Source organism: Bos taurus, chromosome 5, assembly GCF_002263795.3.
Source record: "Bos taurus isolate L1 Dominette 01449 registration number 42190680 breed Hereford chromosome 5, ARS-UCD2.0, whole genome shotgun sequence".
Taxonomy (NCBI): Eukaryota; Metazoa; Chordata; class Mammalia; order Artiodactyla; family Bovidae; genus Bos; species Bos taurus.
The window spans coordinates 38354635-38373959 of record NC_037332.1 but is presented as its reverse complement, the minus strand read 5'-3'; the positions used below and the strand labels follow the sequence as shown (position 1 = coordinate 38373959).

The following is a 19325-nucleotide window of genomic DNA, read 5'->3' as shown; positions in this document are numbered from 1 at the left end:
TGACTGAGCGACTGAACTGATAGAGGAAAGCAGTGGTTATGGGACAAGGAAAAGATTTCTAATGACATTTTAACCCCTTCATCCATTTCTGAAGCTGAACTGTCCCAGTTTTGTGATCCAGTGACTCTCCATCCCACCTTTTATAATCATGTTTTGCTCCTCTATAAATAATTGCATCTAAATTACTGATCTAGCTCTGGAATATTCTATGTAAAACTTTCAAGTACTACTCTAGCCAGGGTTTTACTATTACACGTTAATCCCTAAATACTTCATGATCATTGTTGTGTATCACATATTACACCTATGGAATATAAAACAAAGAAATGTATTAACATTTAATACTTATAAATAAGGGCTTCCCACATGGTGCTAGTGTAAAGAATCTGCCTACCAATGCAGGAGATGCGGGTTCGATCCCTGGGTTGGAAAGTTCCCCTGGAGGAGGGCATGGCAACCCACTCCAGCATTCGTATCTAGAGAATGCCATGGACAGAGGAGCCTGATAGGCTATAGTCCACGGGGTCGCAGAGTCAGACACAACTGAAGCATGCATTCCTATTATATGTGGCCATCTTTATGATAATCTGAAAATTGTAAACAGCAGTTCCAAAATAGACACCTAGCAAAAACTCCAAATGAATAAATGATTGCAGATGGAAATAAAATGTATCTGGTAAGACAGGCATTCTTTGATTGAATGTTTTCACATTAGAAACAACCAGTATATTATAGGCCTCAGTCCTTTTCTCTGAAACCCAGGAGTCAAGACTTTTAAAGCCAGAATTCCTCAGCTCCTGTAAGCTCCATTTTTTTGGTCTAGTCATTTGGATTCTGCTGTTTGAGGCTTTCCTCAAACATCTGTTGATGCTTATGTGTCTGTTCATATTTGAATGTGAAGCACTTAAAGTGAAAAGTATTTCAATGATCATAAAATAAAAGCAAAGATATGGATTTAACCAAAAATTTTAACAGTCATATTGTGAAAGTGGAGGAGGGCAGAGGGGAGTATAGATTGAAAAGTCCTCCTTCATTCCTTTATGGATTAAGTGGCAGAACTGTATGCATTTTATTTAGCAACATGTATTTACATGTGAAAAGAAATAAAGAAGCTGGCTGGCTGCTTCTGAGGAATGGAACTTGACGCCAAAGGCAGGACAAATTACTGCTGTTTGGCTACAAGCTTCTGAGAGCTACTTTACTTTATATTTTATGGGTGACTGCAATGTATCCAGATAGGGATAAAGATAAAAGAAGTGATAACAGAACACCTACACTGAAAAATAAAGTTCTCTTGAGAAAACTTTATTAACATGAATAACAATAAATCACTCCAAACTTTCCATAGTCTTTACGAAGTTTTAATTTTAAAGATGAAATTTATTTCAAAAGTTCTTATATAAACCAATCATGAATAAGCTTTTATAATGAACTTCTCAAATCTTTTTACTATCTACCTTTCTGGCTCAGCTGGTAAAGAATACGCCTGCAATGTGGGAGACTTGGGTTCGATCCCTGGGTTGGGAAGATCCCCTGGAGAAGGGAAAGGCTACCCACTCCAGTATTTCTGGCCTGGAGAATTCCATGGACTGTATAGTCCATGGGGTCACAAAGAGGCAGACACGACTGCGTGACTTTGACTTTCTTCTTGGGATAGCTTTGTTATAATACTATTACATTTCCTTTTTTATTCAAATCAACTGTTTTCAAGATAAATGATTATTAGCAAATCTTGATGCAAGATAAACATGATACTATAAAATTACCATTTCCTATCAACTATCTAAAGTAAAAAAGTATTTGGTACTAAGTGTTCTTATGTTCAAATTCTAAAAGTAATTTTTAGTCCCAAGGGAACTTGGTACTCCAAGACTTAAAAAAAATTTTTTAATGATATTTACATAATATATATATTTTTAATCACTAAGTTCCTCCTCATCACTGAAGTATGTGCTTTTCTTTATCCTTGGGCGTCTTGAATCATCTGATGTTGAAGGACCTCCTGAACTGGGTTTCCATTTTTTTTGTTCTTCTTCAATTTTGGCTTGCTGTAAAGGTTATTTGGAAAATAAACAAAACAAAAATCAGGAATCTGCTTAATATTAATAATATTAAAATAATATTATTTGTCCTACCCCCAAGTTTTCTCCCAGTCTTACCATGTTACTCAGAATTAGTCTGGGTAATTTCTATTAATTAACAGGCATATGAAATGAAGCTTACTTGCCATTGCTGTTGGACGTGGGTACATTACATAAAATACTGAATTAACTAACTAAAAGGAAAAATGAATTGATGTATGCATTTATAATTTATCAACTACATTAAAACAAAATAACTGGTTATATAAAATCAGGAAGTTATACATTTTCTTCAAAAAATGTTTCATATACTTGTATTAGAACTTTTAATGATCAAAAATGTTTTTTGTTTTAAAATGAAGCTTCCTTTAAAACAATATCTTTGATTTAATAAAATCTTTTCTGTTGGGGGCTAAACTCATTTTAATCAATTAGTTCTATTCAATTCTATACTGAAAACAGATTATGATATTAAAAGTGTTGTGGGGCCCTTAAAATCTAGAAAGAACCAATAGGAACTTTTCCATCACACTATTATAAAGATCTTAAAGAAAGAGCCCATCTCCTAAAGTTTAGGGACAAAGGGGAAAGACAGAGGATGTCATGAGGAGACGATTAATAAAGCAAGCAAGGAATATAAAACTATTAACTCAAGGGAGCTATGGCAGGTGCCTTGGAAAAAGAACTGTTGAATACCTGGAAAGCTATGGCCTGACTGAGGCTGTCAAGAGCAGGATCTTCCCCTTCATCTTCACTTTCTTCTACTTCTTCACTAAATTATTAAAAAAATCAAAATGCACTCAATAGTAAAAAGACAGCATACATTTAATGTATTTGGTGAGAGTGGATATACATACATTTCTTCTTCTGGCTCAGGAATTTTCTTTTTTTTCTTTTTCTCTTTCTTCTTTGGAGGTTCCCGTTCTCCAAGCATATTTTTAGGACAGGCATAACTTAAGTGTCCACTTTCCTTTTGTTTCCCATTAAGAAGGAAAGGAAGAAATAGAACATTTGTGTTAGTAACACAAAATATGAAAATATATACATTATGTATTATTAACAGAAACTTGGTGGTTCCTTAAGATTAAATGTCAAGATTCAGGATATAAAAATTCAAAATTTAAATGGACCATCTACCTTAAATGTTAAAATTTTAAGTTAGTATGATAAAATGGGGACAAAACTACTCCTAACTTCAAAGATGTTAACAATCTCTTTTAAAAACACGTGGAAAATTTAAAGTCTTCCTCACTTTTCCTTGCAATTAATTTCATTTTGCTTATTTCATACCTAGACTACACTAGCATTGCCCACTTATGATAGCCATTTGTTACAATTCTCTTGTGGTTACTGAGAATTGATTTGTTTGAACTGATACATACTGGATTGTGAATCAGTTGTTTGAATTGATACATACTGGATTGTGAAGACAGCAGGAAAAAATTATATAAAATGCAGGGTACTGGATGCTTGGGGCTGGTGCACAGGGACGACCCAGAGGGAGGGTAGGGGAGGGAGGAGGGAGGAGGGTTCAGGATGGGGAACGCGGGTATACCTGTGGCGGATTCATTTCGATATTTGGCAAAACTAATACAATATTGTAAAGTTTAAAAATAAAATAAAATTAAAAAAAAATATTATCCTTTTAAAAATATTTTTTTTTTTTTTTTTCTTCCCAGGCAAGAATATTGGAATGTGTTGCCATTTCCTTCTCCAGGGGATCTTCCTGACCCAGGGATCAAACCCACCTCTCCTGCTTGGCAGGTAGATTCTTTACCACTGAGCCACCAGTGAAGCCCCGTGAAGAATATTATGTTGATAAAAATGAGCTTATTAACTGAAAAAGGCAAGCGTTATTGTGTGCTCTTGAGTTTTAAAAAGTGAGAGAAAGATATATGTATATATACTATATAAAATTAGGTGTATACTGTGTGATATACATATATACATCTATATATATATATATGTATGTACATCACATATATACACACATCGGTATATATACATACATATATTCATTTGCTTTCATAAAATATTTCTGAAAAGGTACATAAAAAATTGAAAGCACTGGCTGTCTCAGCAAAGAAGTTGGTGGTAGAGGTTCAGGGGTGAGAGGAATTACATAATTCAAATGATAATACTTTGAATTACATAAAATGTATTTAACTCTTACCCTGTTTATTATTTTTAATGTGGCTATTAGAACATTTAAAATTGCATTTGCAGCTTGCATACATTTGTATTTGACAGTGCTGGACTAACTGTAACATTAAAAGGAGATATAAGATTGTCTGAGTTTAAAAGAAGACAGTGAATCTGTATATTAGCTTACCAAAATAACTTTAAGAAGATTTATGTGAGAATGAGGGTGTGGGCAGAGACTGAGCCAGGATTAAAACAGCAGAAGAGAAAATGAATCATGCTCTTCAAGTATTATTTTATAAAGCATCAAACCAACTATGTACTTTTTATACCTGGGGACATGGCTGCACCCAAAAGGTGTTATTATTAAGGAACTGCTGAGAGCATGCACTTAGAGAACCATTTTGCAAAGTGTTCTGGAATAACGATATACCAAAAACCGTTAACATATCCCATACCAAAAAAGGGGTTTAACAATGCAACAGCTTTTGGAAAAACCAGGCTAAAATAAACAGATTTGGGGTGAGGAAGAGTTTTAAGAAATACTATAATGTACAAAGTATAACATAACACATTTATGGACTCATGAACCAAAACAGATTAACAGATTTACCCAGAAGTTCTCAGATAATATCTACTGTGAATATATATACTCATCTATCTGACCATAATAACTCCACCCTCTCTCCTTTTTTTTTTTTTAACAAAACTTAGGAGTCTGGAACACAGTTTTTGAAACATTAACTTAAGTGTTAGAATCACAAAATTCGACAGAACTTACCCAGGACCTTGCTCGCTCTCTCTTTCCGTCTATCCATCCATCTATCCACTCACTTACCTGTCTGTATATGTAAATATTTTTGAGAGGGAGTGAGTGACATTGGAGAAAGAACTCCCAAAACCATTTCCTTCTATTTTCCATATAATCATGTAGCCAGAACAATGTCTCTCAGTAATTTTCCCTTCAGTAAACGCTCCCCATTAATCTCTGGATCATATATATGGAGACATTTTAGAAACAGAAAGCAATGAGACCCAGACTGAAATTCCCTTGATATCATTATGGGCCTTGGGCAAAATTGCTCTGCGGCTATGTATGTCTCCTAATCACCCAAAGTTTAAATGGATAACAATATTAATAGATGATGAGAACTAGGTAAGAAAATCTGGGTATAGTTCAGCTCCTGAACCATTAGCAGTACCAATAGGTGGGAAAACTTTTCAAAACAATATCCCATAGAGGATAGGTCATATGACAGTGTTTTTACTGATCTGTGATACTTAATCATTGTCAAACTACTATAGAAATGCAAAAATTTATGGGTCACTAAAATCTGGGTGTTCTTTGGAAGGAATGATGCTAAAGCTGAAACTCCAGTACTTTGGCCACCTCATGCAGAGTTGACTCATTGGAAAAGACTCTGATGCTGGGAGGGATTGGGGGCAGGAGGAGAAGGGGATGACAGAGGATGAGATGGCTGGATGGCATCACCGACTCATATCACAGACGTAAGTTTGAGTGAATTCTGGGAGTTGGTGATGGACAGGGAGGCCTGGCATGCTGTGATTCATGGGGTTGCAAAGAGTCGGACATGACTGAGTGACTGAACTGAACTGAAAATCTTTCAGACAATAATGTAAGTAATTAGTCTTAACATTTTTTAACCTAACAACTTTCAAAGATTTAGAAACTGCAGAAAATACCTTTCTAGATTACCCAACTCAGACTGTCTTTACATCATAGTATATTTCAACTGAATTTACTTAAATGAGTCTACATTCCCAAAGTGAAACTTTTATAACTTGACTTTATCCGTCCAGAAGTTCTGGAGAACACAAATAAAACACTGATGTGAAAAACACCTTCAAGTAAATAATGGAAAATTATATTGCTTTAGGTATACTCACCCCACATTCATAACACTTAGATTTATCAAAGTAGTTTCGTCTTCGGATGAACTCAGCTGCTCTTCCATTGTCAATAGCAATGCTTGCTTTTATCACTCTACCAAATAACTGGACCAGAGAAAAATGTAAATGCAGAAGGATGTTATCTCATTGAAACCTAAAACTACAGTTATTGGATTCCATTTCTTCAAGTTTTCAATTCTATTTTTTTATATTATTTTAGTAAATGCCCACGTAGGTGTGACAAATTCTTTCCTGTAGAACAGATTTTTATTCCTTATATTCTACCAGTGTTTTGGGAACCCAGTACAGTTTTGACCTCTTTTCTATAAGTAAAATACCCCCAGGAACTACTGATATCCAGACATGATCATCCACTGCATCGCCACATTTTTAGCCTGGTTTGAACACAGACTTTTGGTTAAAAACCTTGCTGGGAACGAATGGCTTACCTGTTTGTTGTTTATTGCCCGGGTACAGTTTTGTGCAGAGTCTTTATCCAAAAATAAAATAAATGCAACCCCTTTACTCCTTCTGGTATCTTTATCTTTCATTATAGTAACCCTTAAAGCATAAACAAATAGCCAGTTAAAAATGAGGCAGCAATAAATAAAACATATGAATAAATTCTTGAAATGAGAAACTGTGATACTAACACAAGTGAACACAGCTATAATTAGGAGTATCTGATAAATCAAACATTAATCAGAAGTTGAGGATGAAGTAGAGATTACAAGAGACAATGGAATCGTGAAGATTAAGCATAATTCCTCTTCTCTACTGACTCCCTCTCTGCAGGAAAAAAACAAAACTGAGGTATTCTTTTCTGCACAAAAAGTAAAGTGATTTACTCAATTTTTTTTTTCTAGTTTTAGAATAAAACTATATTCTTAATATTATTTTAAAGAATCTCCAGTTCTGTGCTTCTCAGCCATACTACCCAAAGAACCTGAATGGTATGGATGGTGACAAGACCACCGAGCCTGCTCTTTCTCCTCGTCCTTCACCCATCCCTAGTCCTGTTGGTCCTTGCTCATCGTATGTCATTAAACACATTTTAGGAAACAATATTCAACAGGGCTCTTTGGAGAAATGGCTGATTTGAAGGCTGGGAGAGGCTACATCCAAGATGAACTTGGAACATCTTGTTATGCTAGAAAGGAAGCACTTGAAAAAAAGTGTAATGATGGGGCATGGCACAAGAACAGAGAAGCCAGCTGAAGGGAGAGCCCATTGGCCGAATCTAGGACAATCTGAGTACCAAAATAATTAAATACATTAATGAATTACAAACCACATAAGAAAGGAATTCTTAAGTCCATGCTGATAATAAATAAATAAATGGGGGAGAAAGGAGGGCTACTGCTTATAGCACAAACAGGGAGGGCCAGAAAATCACCATTTGAAACGATCACGGTAAAGACTGGGACAGGCAAGAATTATAACAAATGCTATGTCTCAAATGAAATTTTTATGTGGAACAGGATGCTTGCATAGTCTTAACTGTCTCCCATTGATTGCTTGTTAGTTGCACAAGGGAAAAATATTTATACAGCAGAGAAGTTGGTTAAACCTTGACTGAGTGATCAAAATTAGTATCACTAATGAGATAGATGGATGCTGTATGAATCCAGAGTGACACCTTGAGAATAAATCATCTATAGAGCATTCCTGCCAAGACTATATAACCCCCATATAATCATGAGGCAACATCAGGAAAACACATGGGTTAGAGTTGTATTATTTATAAATGTTTCAGACTAAGGGAGGCTAAAAAGATTTGACAGTAAAAATCAACACTTAACTCTAGACTGCATTCTGCACTACAGGTGAAAAATTCTACGTGGGATATTATTAGGTCAACTGACAAAACTGGAACACGGACAATTGATTTAACAAAAGTACTGCATCAGGATAAATTTATGAGTTTGGTTAACTGTGCTGTGGCTATATAATATATAACCCTAATGTATTTTTAGGAAATACACAATGAAGTACTATGCTGCTGCTGCTAAGTCACTTCAGTCGTGTCCGACTCTGTGTGGCCCCATAGACGGCAGCCCACCAGGCTCCCCCGTCCCTGGGATTCTCCAGGCAAGAACACTGGAGTGGGTTGCCATTTCCTTCTCCAACGCATGAAAGTGAAAAGTGAAAGTGAAGTCACTCAGTCGTGTCTGACTCTTCACAACCCCATGGACTGCAGCCTACCAGGCTCCTCTGTCCATGGGATTTTCCAGGCAAGAGTACTGGAATAGGTTGCCATTGCCTTGTCCGATGAAGTACTATATTTAGGAGTAAAGGGTGATGACATTTATAACACCCTCAAATGACTCACAAAAGCAAACTGTGTTTGTGTGTATGTATACACATAAAGACACACACACATAGGCACATATATGTGTGCTTGGTTGTGTCTGAAGCTTTGTGACCCCATGGACTGTAGTCTGCCAGGCTCCTCTCTCCATGGAATCTTCCAGGCAAGAATACTGGAATGGGTTGTCATTTCCTATTTCAGGGGATCTTCCTGACCCAGGGATCAAACTTGGGATCAAGTCTTGCATCTTTTGCACTGGCAGGTGGGTTCTTTACCACTGCTTCAACCTGGGAAGCCATACACATACACACAAACGTATATATACACATACACACACACACACATATACCCACACATGAACACACATTGGGGAGAGAGTACAAATGATAAAATAAATAGGGTAAAATGTTAACAGTACGTGAATTTGGGTAAGGGATATTTTGATGTTCTTTGTACTATTTTTGTAACTTATAAATTTGGGATTATTTCCAAATAGCAAAAAAGAGACAATATTTAAGACAAAGCTTAATAATTTTCTAAAAACTAAATTAACAGGAAAACAGACAAGAGGATATGAATGAATAAACAGAAATTTTATTTAATATTATATTTCACATATTAAATTTTATTTTATTTAGGTTTGGGTTTTTAGGTACCTATAGTCTCTGGAATGAAACTGGTAAAAAGATACCTCTATATTAAGAAAAGCGATGTCTTATTCCATTAAAAAAATAAGTTACAATAACTTAGGGGAAAGTGGACAACTAAAATGGTTTACTTTCTCAAAGGCAGCATGTGTTTATTCATTGGGTTTATAAGGAAAGAAGTCAAGTACTCAATGATGCTCAAGTTTAGACTAATTTTCTGCAAAGACACACCAGTTATTGAACATAACAAAGTTTTTAACCCATTTTAAAAAAAAGTGTGAAGTGAGACATTGCTTTAACTTTTAAAAAACTCATAATGTTTCTGGAGGTCAGTTAAAGTCATACATTAATTTTTGAAAGTACTATTTTGGAAGTGTTCGCTTTCTAAATCATCCTCTATTAATGATCTCTCTCCTCCGTCCTCTCTTTTCTGTTCCCATTGCTTTTTCTTGTCCATAGTGGCATTACTGTTTCCATAGTCTATTCTTACTGGTTCCCTTGATGTTAATTCCTGCTCATATGCTGGAATTAACACAGTGGAAGAGTCTTCTACTTAAGGAATAAATAAAATCACTTACTCCCTCGCTTAAAAGGTCTTGGTTCTCCAAACTGCCTACTCTCCAGTGCAGCAGTCAATGGCCTTTATTGTGCCCTCCCCATCTCTCGCTGCCCCGCACTCGCACACTGTAAGCTTTAGCCACAAGAAGGCATTCAGTGTTTATGCAGCATGGCCTGAACCTCCCTAAACTGGCACCTCTGTTCACATGCCTTCTATCCTCTTTAAATTCTCAATTTTTGCCCATAAAATTTTACTCACTCTTCAGGGTTCAGAATGTATGAGTTCTTACATTTCTTTAACTGCTTGTCTCTGCTGAAATCTGTATAAACACTGCCTCATCTTCCCTACTGAAGTTTATTTTTGCAGTAATGACAAGTCTTTATGTTTGGATACACGTGATGGCATTTTCACTTTATTAATTTGTCAGCTACTTCTTTAAGCTTTATCTATAAAACGCTCCTTTCAGCTCACCTATTTTGATTGAGAAAATAGTTTCTCAGAAGCATGTATCCATTTGTTTGTTCATGAGGCCATTCAGTCCTTCCATTAGCCTCAAGTACAAGTACTAAGCACTGGCAGCAGGACAAGGTTTTTACCCTCAGGAAAAAACTGACCGTCTAGAGATAGAGAGAGACCTATAAACCAATTAAAATACATTATTTTGACAGAATTACCTTCTATGATAACAGAAAAGTAATTATATCAAGGATTTGAGAGGACAAACCTAGGATTTATTCCCATGTCTCTGGCATGGGAGAAAAGGTGGATGGTGGCACCATTTCCTGATATAAGGCAGATGATGTACTCATTTAAGCACATAAAGTAGACACTATTCTGGGAAGCCTCAGTGTCATCTGTAACACCTCCTTCTCATTCACCCAACCATTATATACAAAATAAGTACAGCACTAAGTATTATCCATTCTTCTGCCTAATGATTTCTCAAATCTGACCAGTTTCTACCTCTCTACCTGTATCATTTTAGTCTAGATTTCTTTCCAGGGCTACTGTTATATCTTTTAACTGGTGTCCCTGCATCTGCTCATGTTCCCCTCCAATCCAGTCTCTACACTGAAGCTGGATGGAACAAGGTTCTAAAAATTCAAATCATGTCACTCTAATTAAAATTATTTAACAGATTCCTGGTCTTCTTAGAGGAATCTGTTTCTGGACCCATCTTGTGCTTTTCCCCTCTTGCTTACTCATCTCAAGTCACACTGGCTGTTTCTTGATCTCACTTTATTTTCTCTTGCCAGAGGGTCTTTGCGGGCCTTTGTATAAGCATTCCCTCTAACTGAAATGTTCTTCTCATTCTTTTTACCTACTTGTACTCAGCCTCTAGGTTTCAACTCAAAGAATACTGCCTTTGTAAAGCTACTCTGACTCTCTAGACTAGATCATGTCTTCCTTGCTTATAGGTGCTTATAACTCTGTGTCTAACTTCATAGCATTCTCATGGCTAACAATTATGTATTGATATGGAAATTTATTCAGTGATTCTGACAGGGAAAAATCAAGAAAAGGTAATGGGAAGGTAAGGGAATAGGCTGGAATCAAACCTTGTCTTCACTGCTGACTGGCAATATGATTTTAGGTTTACAGGCTTCAGTTTTGTCAATTACAACATCAGGATAATAGCAGTGTTTACCTTCAAAGACAGTTGTGAGACTTTAATGAGATAATTTATGTAAAGATATTAGAACAATAAGGCTTCCCAGGTGGCAGAGTGGTAAAGAATTCACCTGCCAATGCAGGAGACGTGGGTTCAATCCCTGGCTTGGGAAGATCCCTTGGAATACGAAATGGCAACCCATTCCACTATTTTTGCCTGGAAAATTCCATGGACAGAGGAGCCTGGTGGGCTAGTCCATGGGGTCGCCAAAGAGTCAGACATGACTGAGCACGCACACACGCGCGCACGTGCACACACACACACACACACATTAGAACAATGCCTAGCATGTGCTCATTGTTTCATATCATTATTATTAGTGTTCTGATTGATAATGATCACTGTTTGAAATTCTGAAGACCTCAAAATTGATTTAGTAGTATTTCTGTTGTTTTTTTTAACGGAGAAGTAATTTTAAAAGATGTGAACTTCAGGATGCAGATGAACTTCAACTGTTTAATGTCCATTTATCAAAAGCTAAAGAAAAACAACTAGTTAAGATAAATATGCTCTAAATTCCTGGGATTTTAAATGACTTTAAATTTATACTAAAACATATATTAGTTATAAGATAGAGTAACACTATCTTGTTTTTACTTTATACTCTCATTAACCCTGCATAGTTCAAGAGTCAGTGGTGTTTGTTTTTACATTGTTTGACAAATAATAATCCATTTATAGTATACTTGCTAACATACCTTCTACTACCTGATATTTATATTTAATCAGCTTTTATGTCTTATATTGGATAACAGAATCAGTTTTAATTCTTAATAATGTGGTATAAAACAAGTAAATAATAACACAAAGGACTACCATGAAATCATTAAATATAAGGATGTATCTATACAGTACATGGAAAGCTATTTACAATAAGTCAAGTTAAAAAAAGACAACAAAATTGCATGCATAGAAAGGAGTCTTTTTAAACTTGTCTATAGATATTTATGTATATTAAAAAATTAAATACACATAAAATGTTAACAGCAGTATTTTTATTCTTTTTTATATCAAATATCTGTTTTATAAAAAGATAGTAAATCTACTTTCATTAAGAAAATAATGGAGAAGAAAATTAAGATAGACTTTCAAATGAAGTTTCAGGATCTGATATACTTACTTTACAACTTTGCCATACTTGGAAAATATCTGAAACAAAAGACCACATAATGATTTGCAATTTGATTTAAAATCATAAAAAACACATTAAGTTTTCAGGCTGTATATACTGACCACATTTTTTATTGTAGTTTACGAAAAGTTTTAGCATTTAGTCAGTAAGGCAGACCACAGAAGATATATTTTTTTAGTGACTTGAATAATACTCTTTTTTGTCTATTTGTATCACAGGTATTTATTTACCTTAATTCTTAAATTTCTGACAAATTCCCTGACAAAGAGTACAGGGGAAAAAAAAAAACAACACTCTTCAAGTGTGGTAGGTTGAAGGCACACACACTGCACAGCTATAGTTCGTACGGTTTATCCACGACAACTGTCAACCCCACCAGAGCTCCGGAGAAACCTTGTGCTTTAATTATCAATGTTGTAGAATAGCACTGTTCCTAACTTACTCCCCTCCACCCCATCAAGCAATCACTATTTCAGAAGACAGATCCTTACTTAGACTGCTTATAAAATAAAAAAAGCTTCTACATTGAAAAAATCGATTCCTATCAGCCTACTTCTTCTGCCCACCCTAATATGTTGGTGGCACTTTACAGTTGGCCCTTTCTTCCCTTTTACATCTACATCTTCACTGTAGGCAATCTCATCTATTTCTATTGCTTCAACCAGTACCTATATACTGATAGTTCCTGTTTATCATGTAACACTTTGTAGAAGAGTCTTTTATGATACATTAATATGTGTAAGAAATAACAATAATAAATGTTTGAGTTCTATAATTAAGTTGTGTAACCCTGGGGCTTCCCTAGTGGCTCAGGTGAAGAACCCGCTTGCAATATAGGAGACCCAGGTTTGATCCCTGGGTCAGGAAGATCCCCTGAAGAAAGGAATAGCTGGCTACCCACTCCAGTATTCTTGCCTGCCTGGAGAATTCCATGGACAGAGGAACCTGGTGGGCTATAGTCCATGGGGTTGCAAAGAGTTGGACAAGACTGAGTGACTAAAACTTTCACTTCAACCCTGGAACACAGTATAACTAGATTGCAGTGTTAGTAATACTGGAGATCAGTAAAGACAGTTCTCTCTCTCTTTGTTGTGGCCTGCTTTTCATTTGCTTTCTTAAAAAGAAAATTATTAAAGGATAGTTGATTTACAACGTTATGTCAAGTATCTGGTGTATAGCAAAGTGATGTATATATATATGTGTGTGTGTGTACACACATTCTTCTCCATTTCGGTTTATTACAGGATATTGAATATAGTACAGTTAAGACCTTATTGTTTATCCATTCTATATATAGTAGTTTGTATCTGCTAACCTCAAATTACCAGTCCATCCTTTCTTCCCTTTGGCAACCATTAAGTTTGTTCTCTATGTCTGTGAGCCTGCTTCTGTTTTGTAGGTTAAGTTCATTTGTGACATATTTAGATTCTACATGTAAGGGATATTTTATGGTATCTGTCTTTCTCTTTCTGATTTACTTCACTTAGTACCATCTCTAGGGTCATCCATGTTGCTGCAAATGGCATTATTTTATTCTTTTTTATGGTTGAGTAGTATTCCACACAAACACACACACCTCACATCTTCATCTATTTATGCTGATAGACATGTAGATTGTTTCCATGTCTTGGCTATAGTGAATAGTACTGCTATGAACATAGAGGTGCATGTATTTTTTCAAACTATAGTCCTGTTTGGATGTATGCCCAGCAGTGGGATTGTGGGATCCCTATGGCAACTCTAATTTAGTTTTTTCAGGAACTTTCATACTGTTTTCCGTAGTAGCTACACCAATTTACGTTCCCACCAATGATGTAGGAGGATTCTTTTTTTCCTACACTCTCTCTAGCATGTACTGTTTGTAGACTTTTTAATGATGGTCATCCTGACTGGTGTGAGGTGGTGTTTCATTGTAGTTATTTTCATTTCTCTAATAACTATCAATGTTTATATCTTTTCATTCATGTGCCTATAGGCCATCTGTATGAATGACTATTTTCTGTACAACATTTTCTAATGGCATCTCACTTCACTGAGTCCTTATCATTAGTCATTATCTTACCATTATGCAAGTCCTATAAGGCACCCCTGAATGTGCTTGCCTCTGACTGCCTGCTTCTCTCCACTTTATTTACTGTCTGACTGAAATTCTTGTCCCCCTTAGCCATCTGCACAGCTGCCTCTTACTTCCTTCATGTCTTAATCAAAAGTCACCCTCCTAAAGTAAAATTTCACCCCTAAACGAACATTTAGTAACCCTCCATTCCTGCTTTATTTTTCCCCTTAGCATTAACTTAGTATCTAGTATTGACAAACATCATTTGAATTTTTTATATTTCAAATTGTTTCTCTATCTTGCTGTATTGTGAGTGCCAGAAGAGATTTTCATCTTTTTGTTCACTGATGTGTTCCTTGTACCTGGAACAATGTTCTGTGGCACACAGTAAGTATTCAATGAAAAGAGAGACGTCTCTATTCTGATACAAGGAAGGAAACTAAAGTTCATTTTCTCTGTTCTTCGAGACTCAAGTTGTCTTAATTCATCAAGTACTATGTAATCAAATCTTTCACTTTCATCAAGAGGCTCTTTAGTCCTTCTTCATTTTCTGCCATAAGGGTGGTGTCATCTGCATATCTGAGTTTATTGATATTTCTCCCGGCAATCTTGATTCCAGCTTGTGCTTCATCTAGCAAGGCGTTTCTCATGATGTACTCTGCATATAAGTTAAACAAGCAGGGTGACGATATACAGCCTTGATGTACTCCTTTTCCTATTTGGAACCAGTCTGTTGTTCCATGTCCAGTTCTAACTGTTGCTTCTTGACCTGCACACAGATTTCTCAGGAGACAGGTAAGGTGGTCTGGTATTCCCATCTCTTTAAGAATTTTCCACAGTTTGTGCTGATCCACACAGTCAAAGGCTTTGGTGTAGTCAATAAAGCAAAAGCATATGTTTTTCTGGAACTCTCCTGCATTTTTGATGATCCAGCAGATGTTGGCAATTTGATCTCTGGTTCCTCTGCCTTTCCTAAATCCAGCTTGAACATCTGGAAGTTCATGGTTCACATACTGTTGAAGCCTAGATTGGAGAATTTTGAACATTACATTGAGATGAGTGAAATGAGTGAAATTGTGTGGTAGTTCAATATCAAACTAAACATTCTTTGGCACTGGCTTTCTTGGGGATTGGAATGAAAACTGACCTTTGCCAGTCCTGTGGCCACTGCTGAGTTTTCCAAATTTGCTGGCATAGTGAGTGCATCACTTTCACAGCATCATCTTTTTGGATTTGAAACAGCTCAATTGGAATTCCATCACCTCCAATAGTTTTGTTCGTAGTGATGTTTCCTAAGGCCCACCTGAATTCACATTCCAGGATGTCTGGCTCTAGGTGAGTGATCAAACCATTGTGATTATCTGGGTCATGAAGATCTTTTTTGTACAGTTCTTATGTGTATTCTTGCCACCTCTTCTTAACATCTTCTGCTTCTGTTAGGTCCACACCATTTCTGTCCTTTATTGAGCCCAACTTTGCATGATATGTTCCCCTGGTATCTCTAATTATTTTGAAGAGATCTTCAGTCTTTCCCACTCTATTGTTTTCCTCTATTTCTTGATGAAAGTGAAGAGGGGAGTGAAAAAGTTGGCTTAAAGCTCAACGTTCAGAAAACGAAGATCATGGCATCTGATCCCACCACTTCAAGGCAAATAGATGGGGAAACAGTGGCAGACTTTATTTTGGGGGGCTCCAAAATCACTGCAGATGGTGACCACAGCCATGAAATTAAAAGATGCTTGCTCCTTGGAAGGAAAGTTATGATCAACCTAGACAGCATATTAAAAAGCAGAGACATTACTTTGCCAACAAAGGTCTGTCTAGTCAAGGCTATGGTTTTTCCGGTAGTCATGTATGGATGTGAGAGTTGGACTATAAAGAAAGCTGAGCACTAAAGAATTGATGCTTTTGAACTGTGGTGTTGGAGAAGACTCTTGAGAGTCCCTTGGACTGCAAGGAGATCCAACCAGTTCATCCTAAAGGAAATCAGTCCTGAATATTCATTGGAAAGACTGATGCTGAAGCTGAAACTCCAATACTTTGGCCACCTGATGCAAAGAACTGACTCATTTAAAAAGACTCTGATGCTAGGAAAAGACTGAAGGTGGGAGGAGAAGGGGATGACAGAGGATGAGATGGTTGGATGGTGTCACCGACTCAATAGACGTGAGTTTGAGTAAACTCCAGATGTTGGTGATGGACAGGGAGGCCTGGAGGGCTGCAGTCCATGGGGTCGCCAACAGTCAGACACGACTGAGCAACTGAACTGAACTGAACTGATGTATCACCTATGCAGCATCTCTCCACTGTACTTAACATCTACCCAAAGTAGCAGAGAAAAGAGGGCACACTTGGAAGATAGGATTCATGTCATCCCTGGAAGTCCCTCTCAACCATCAATCTGCAGAATAGACAAAGCAGGAAATTTTGTTCTCTGTAAGGTAAGGAGCATAAAGAATATGTTGGAAAGGATTTCTTTTTATCTTTTACTCACCCTATTCTGAATTGAAACCAAACTTTATTAAACTGTTATGTTTTTGTCACATATTAAATTAAGATATACTTTCAGAATTGGAGGGTTAGGAAAGGGATCTGTTTTGCTTCCATCAGCTCTTTCCTCCAAAACCTCCACTCCACTACCAGTTTCAAAAGCCAAGTAAGCAAGCAGGAAAAATCAGCTTCATTATGCTAGTAGTGTCTTCTGCATTTTTTGTTTAAAAAAAAAAAAAACAAACTTGTTATTCTCTATAAAGCACTGGAAATTTTCTTTGGAAATGACAAGTGTCTAATTTTTTTCACTTATGTTTGCAATAGAAGTTTTTGGTATTAATGATTTAAGTGCATTTTAATGTATTTATTAAGAATATTGTCTAAGAGAACTGCTTGCTCAAGTGATATTTGTATGTCAAATACAGAATTCAGTAGATAATAGTACTAATATAGCAACTTACCCGATATAAGTCATTGTTGGTCAGGGAAAAGGGCAGATTGGATACATACACTGTGCTTTTACTTGGGGCCAATCCACCACTCATTTCTAAAAAACAAACAAACAAACCCAGAAGCAATCTAAAACAGGTATTCTTCCTTGCAAGTAAAACCAATACTATAGGGAAATGACAAATTTATACAATTTTTCTTACTTCTTAGTAATAATCAGTGATAGCTTATGGTGAACCATGTCAGATTCATGATCTCCAAAGATTTAGCTTCGGGATCAGGGACAAGGGTTGATCACTTAGAGCTTTTGTGTCACAGAAATTTTATTACAGTGTAAAAGTACATAGAAAGCTTCTGACATAGACATTAGATGAGGGAAGAACGCCCCCCTTGCTAGTTTTATCAAAGCCTCATATACTTTTATCAGACCCACTTTCACAACTTATATCTTAAGTTGACAAGATTAGTCAGAAGGTTCTTGTTAAGAAGGAGAAACATGTCCTCGAGCAAGACACATTGTTGTTACATGTAATGTTACATCACTACACTAATGTTACATCATTAGTACAGAGCTTAAGGAAAAGCATAAAAATGAATTGTTTGTTGTGTAAGCATTAACTCTGGGCTTAAAAAAAGTTAAGTCTTAAAGACGGTTGTCATAAAAACTCAATAATTTAAGGAAAAAAGTTTTATATGACTAAGACAAAACATGTAGAAAAAAGAGTCTTTTTCTCCTCTTCAAGAGCCCTGAGACTCCTTAACCTACCTAAGAATCGGCACTCACTCAGGAACAATGACTCTGGCTGGGTGAATTAAGGAATTGCTTTGCTCCAGACACCACTTAAAAGATTCTTTACACTAACCCTTTCAGTGATGGCATATGGTGTGAAGGAAAAGGTGAGTTTCAAACAAATGAGGGAAAAACTCTGAGGCTACTCTTAACCTCTCATAAGGCTAAGAGCAAGAAAGTGCTTTCAGATATGCCTAATACCTTACCTACCCATGTGAGAAAGAGCCTGGGAGGGCAGGAAGAACCTTAGCCACTGATATTCACTAATTTGGTTGGGTGCCTTTTTGATTGTCTTAATATTTTTGTCTGGAGCAGTGCTAAGAAGAAATTTTAGCCTCACATTATGATGTAATCAAAGTTCTCTCAAATCACTAATTTTGCATGTTATCGCTAAATTATGAAATGATACATTTTATCATTTGAATAATTTTCAGTGCCCTGAAGGGTACTGGCCTGTAGATGTATTTTTAAGTTTACAAGTAAAATCTGTAATTTATTTTCATATCGTATATTCATACCTGTGAAAATTATATCAGATTCAACCACGTTCAAATTTTCGATTTAAAAAGCGTGTGTGGTGTGTACTGAAGATCACAAATTGCAAAATAATGATTCTAAGGCATCCTTATTAGCGCTGTGATAGGAAAATCGCTTGGTGATTGGAATGTTCTGGGCGACAACTTCAGGAACCTAGCACGATAGGTCGCTTTTTAAAAGCTTCCTACTGAAGCTTTTCATATGTTAGCCGTTCCGGTGAGAACAGTGAGGGCAGGTAAAGGTCCTGAGATAAAAAGGGTGGCAGGAGAGACGGGAAAATGGTTCCGGAAGCTTGTTCTGGAAAGGAGCCCGCAGGGAGCAAGGCCGCAACGGGGGAGGCGTTTACCTTCAACTGGGGCGGGCCCGGGGGGAGGGCCAGAAGAGCGCGAGCCCTCAGCTCACTTGGGGCTCAACCCCGAGCGTTCGTCGCTCCTTGCAGCTGGCATCACGGGTCCCGGGAGGGGTCAGGCGCAGGAGACGAGAAGGTAGCTGCTGTGTCTCTTCCCGGCTTTCCTTTGACCCAAACCCCGGAGGTGGGTTTAGGGGC

General features: G+C 36.8%; 1 protein-coding gene across 3 annotated transcripts; it reads right to left on the bottom strand.

Annotated features, from left to right (window-relative positions):
- Window positions 1–1345: 1345 nt before the first annotated feature.
- ZCRB1 (zinc finger CCHC-type and RNA binding motif containing 1) lies at window positions 1346–19296 on the bottom strand. Of its 3 annotated transcripts, NM_001025318.2 has the most exons (8): window positions 19125–19296; window positions 17463–17548; window positions 12444–12472; window positions 6584–6695; window positions 6132–6239; window positions 2939–3051; window positions 2778–2853; window positions 1690–2048 (listed from the first exon to the last, which is right to left on the bottom strand). In NM_001025318.2, exons 2-8 carry the CDS (start codon window positions 17544–17546, stop codon window positions 1917–1919), a joined length of 654 nt encoding a protein of 217 aa, NP_001020489.1. In that variant the 5' UTR covers window positions 17547–17548; window positions 19125–19296; the 3' UTR covers window positions 1690–1916. The 3 variants fall into 3 exon arrangements, with proteins under 3 accessions (XP_059742137.1, XP_015326512.1, NP_001020489.1); XM_059886154.1 differs by lacking the exon at window positions 12444–12472 and having other exon boundaries at window positions 1346–2048; window positions 19125–19295; XM_015471026.3 differs by lacking the exons at window positions 12444–12472; window positions 17463–17548; window positions 19125–19296 and adding an exon at window positions 6788–6998 and having other exon boundaries at window positions 1346–2048.
- Window positions 19297–19325: the final 29 nt, after the last annotated feature.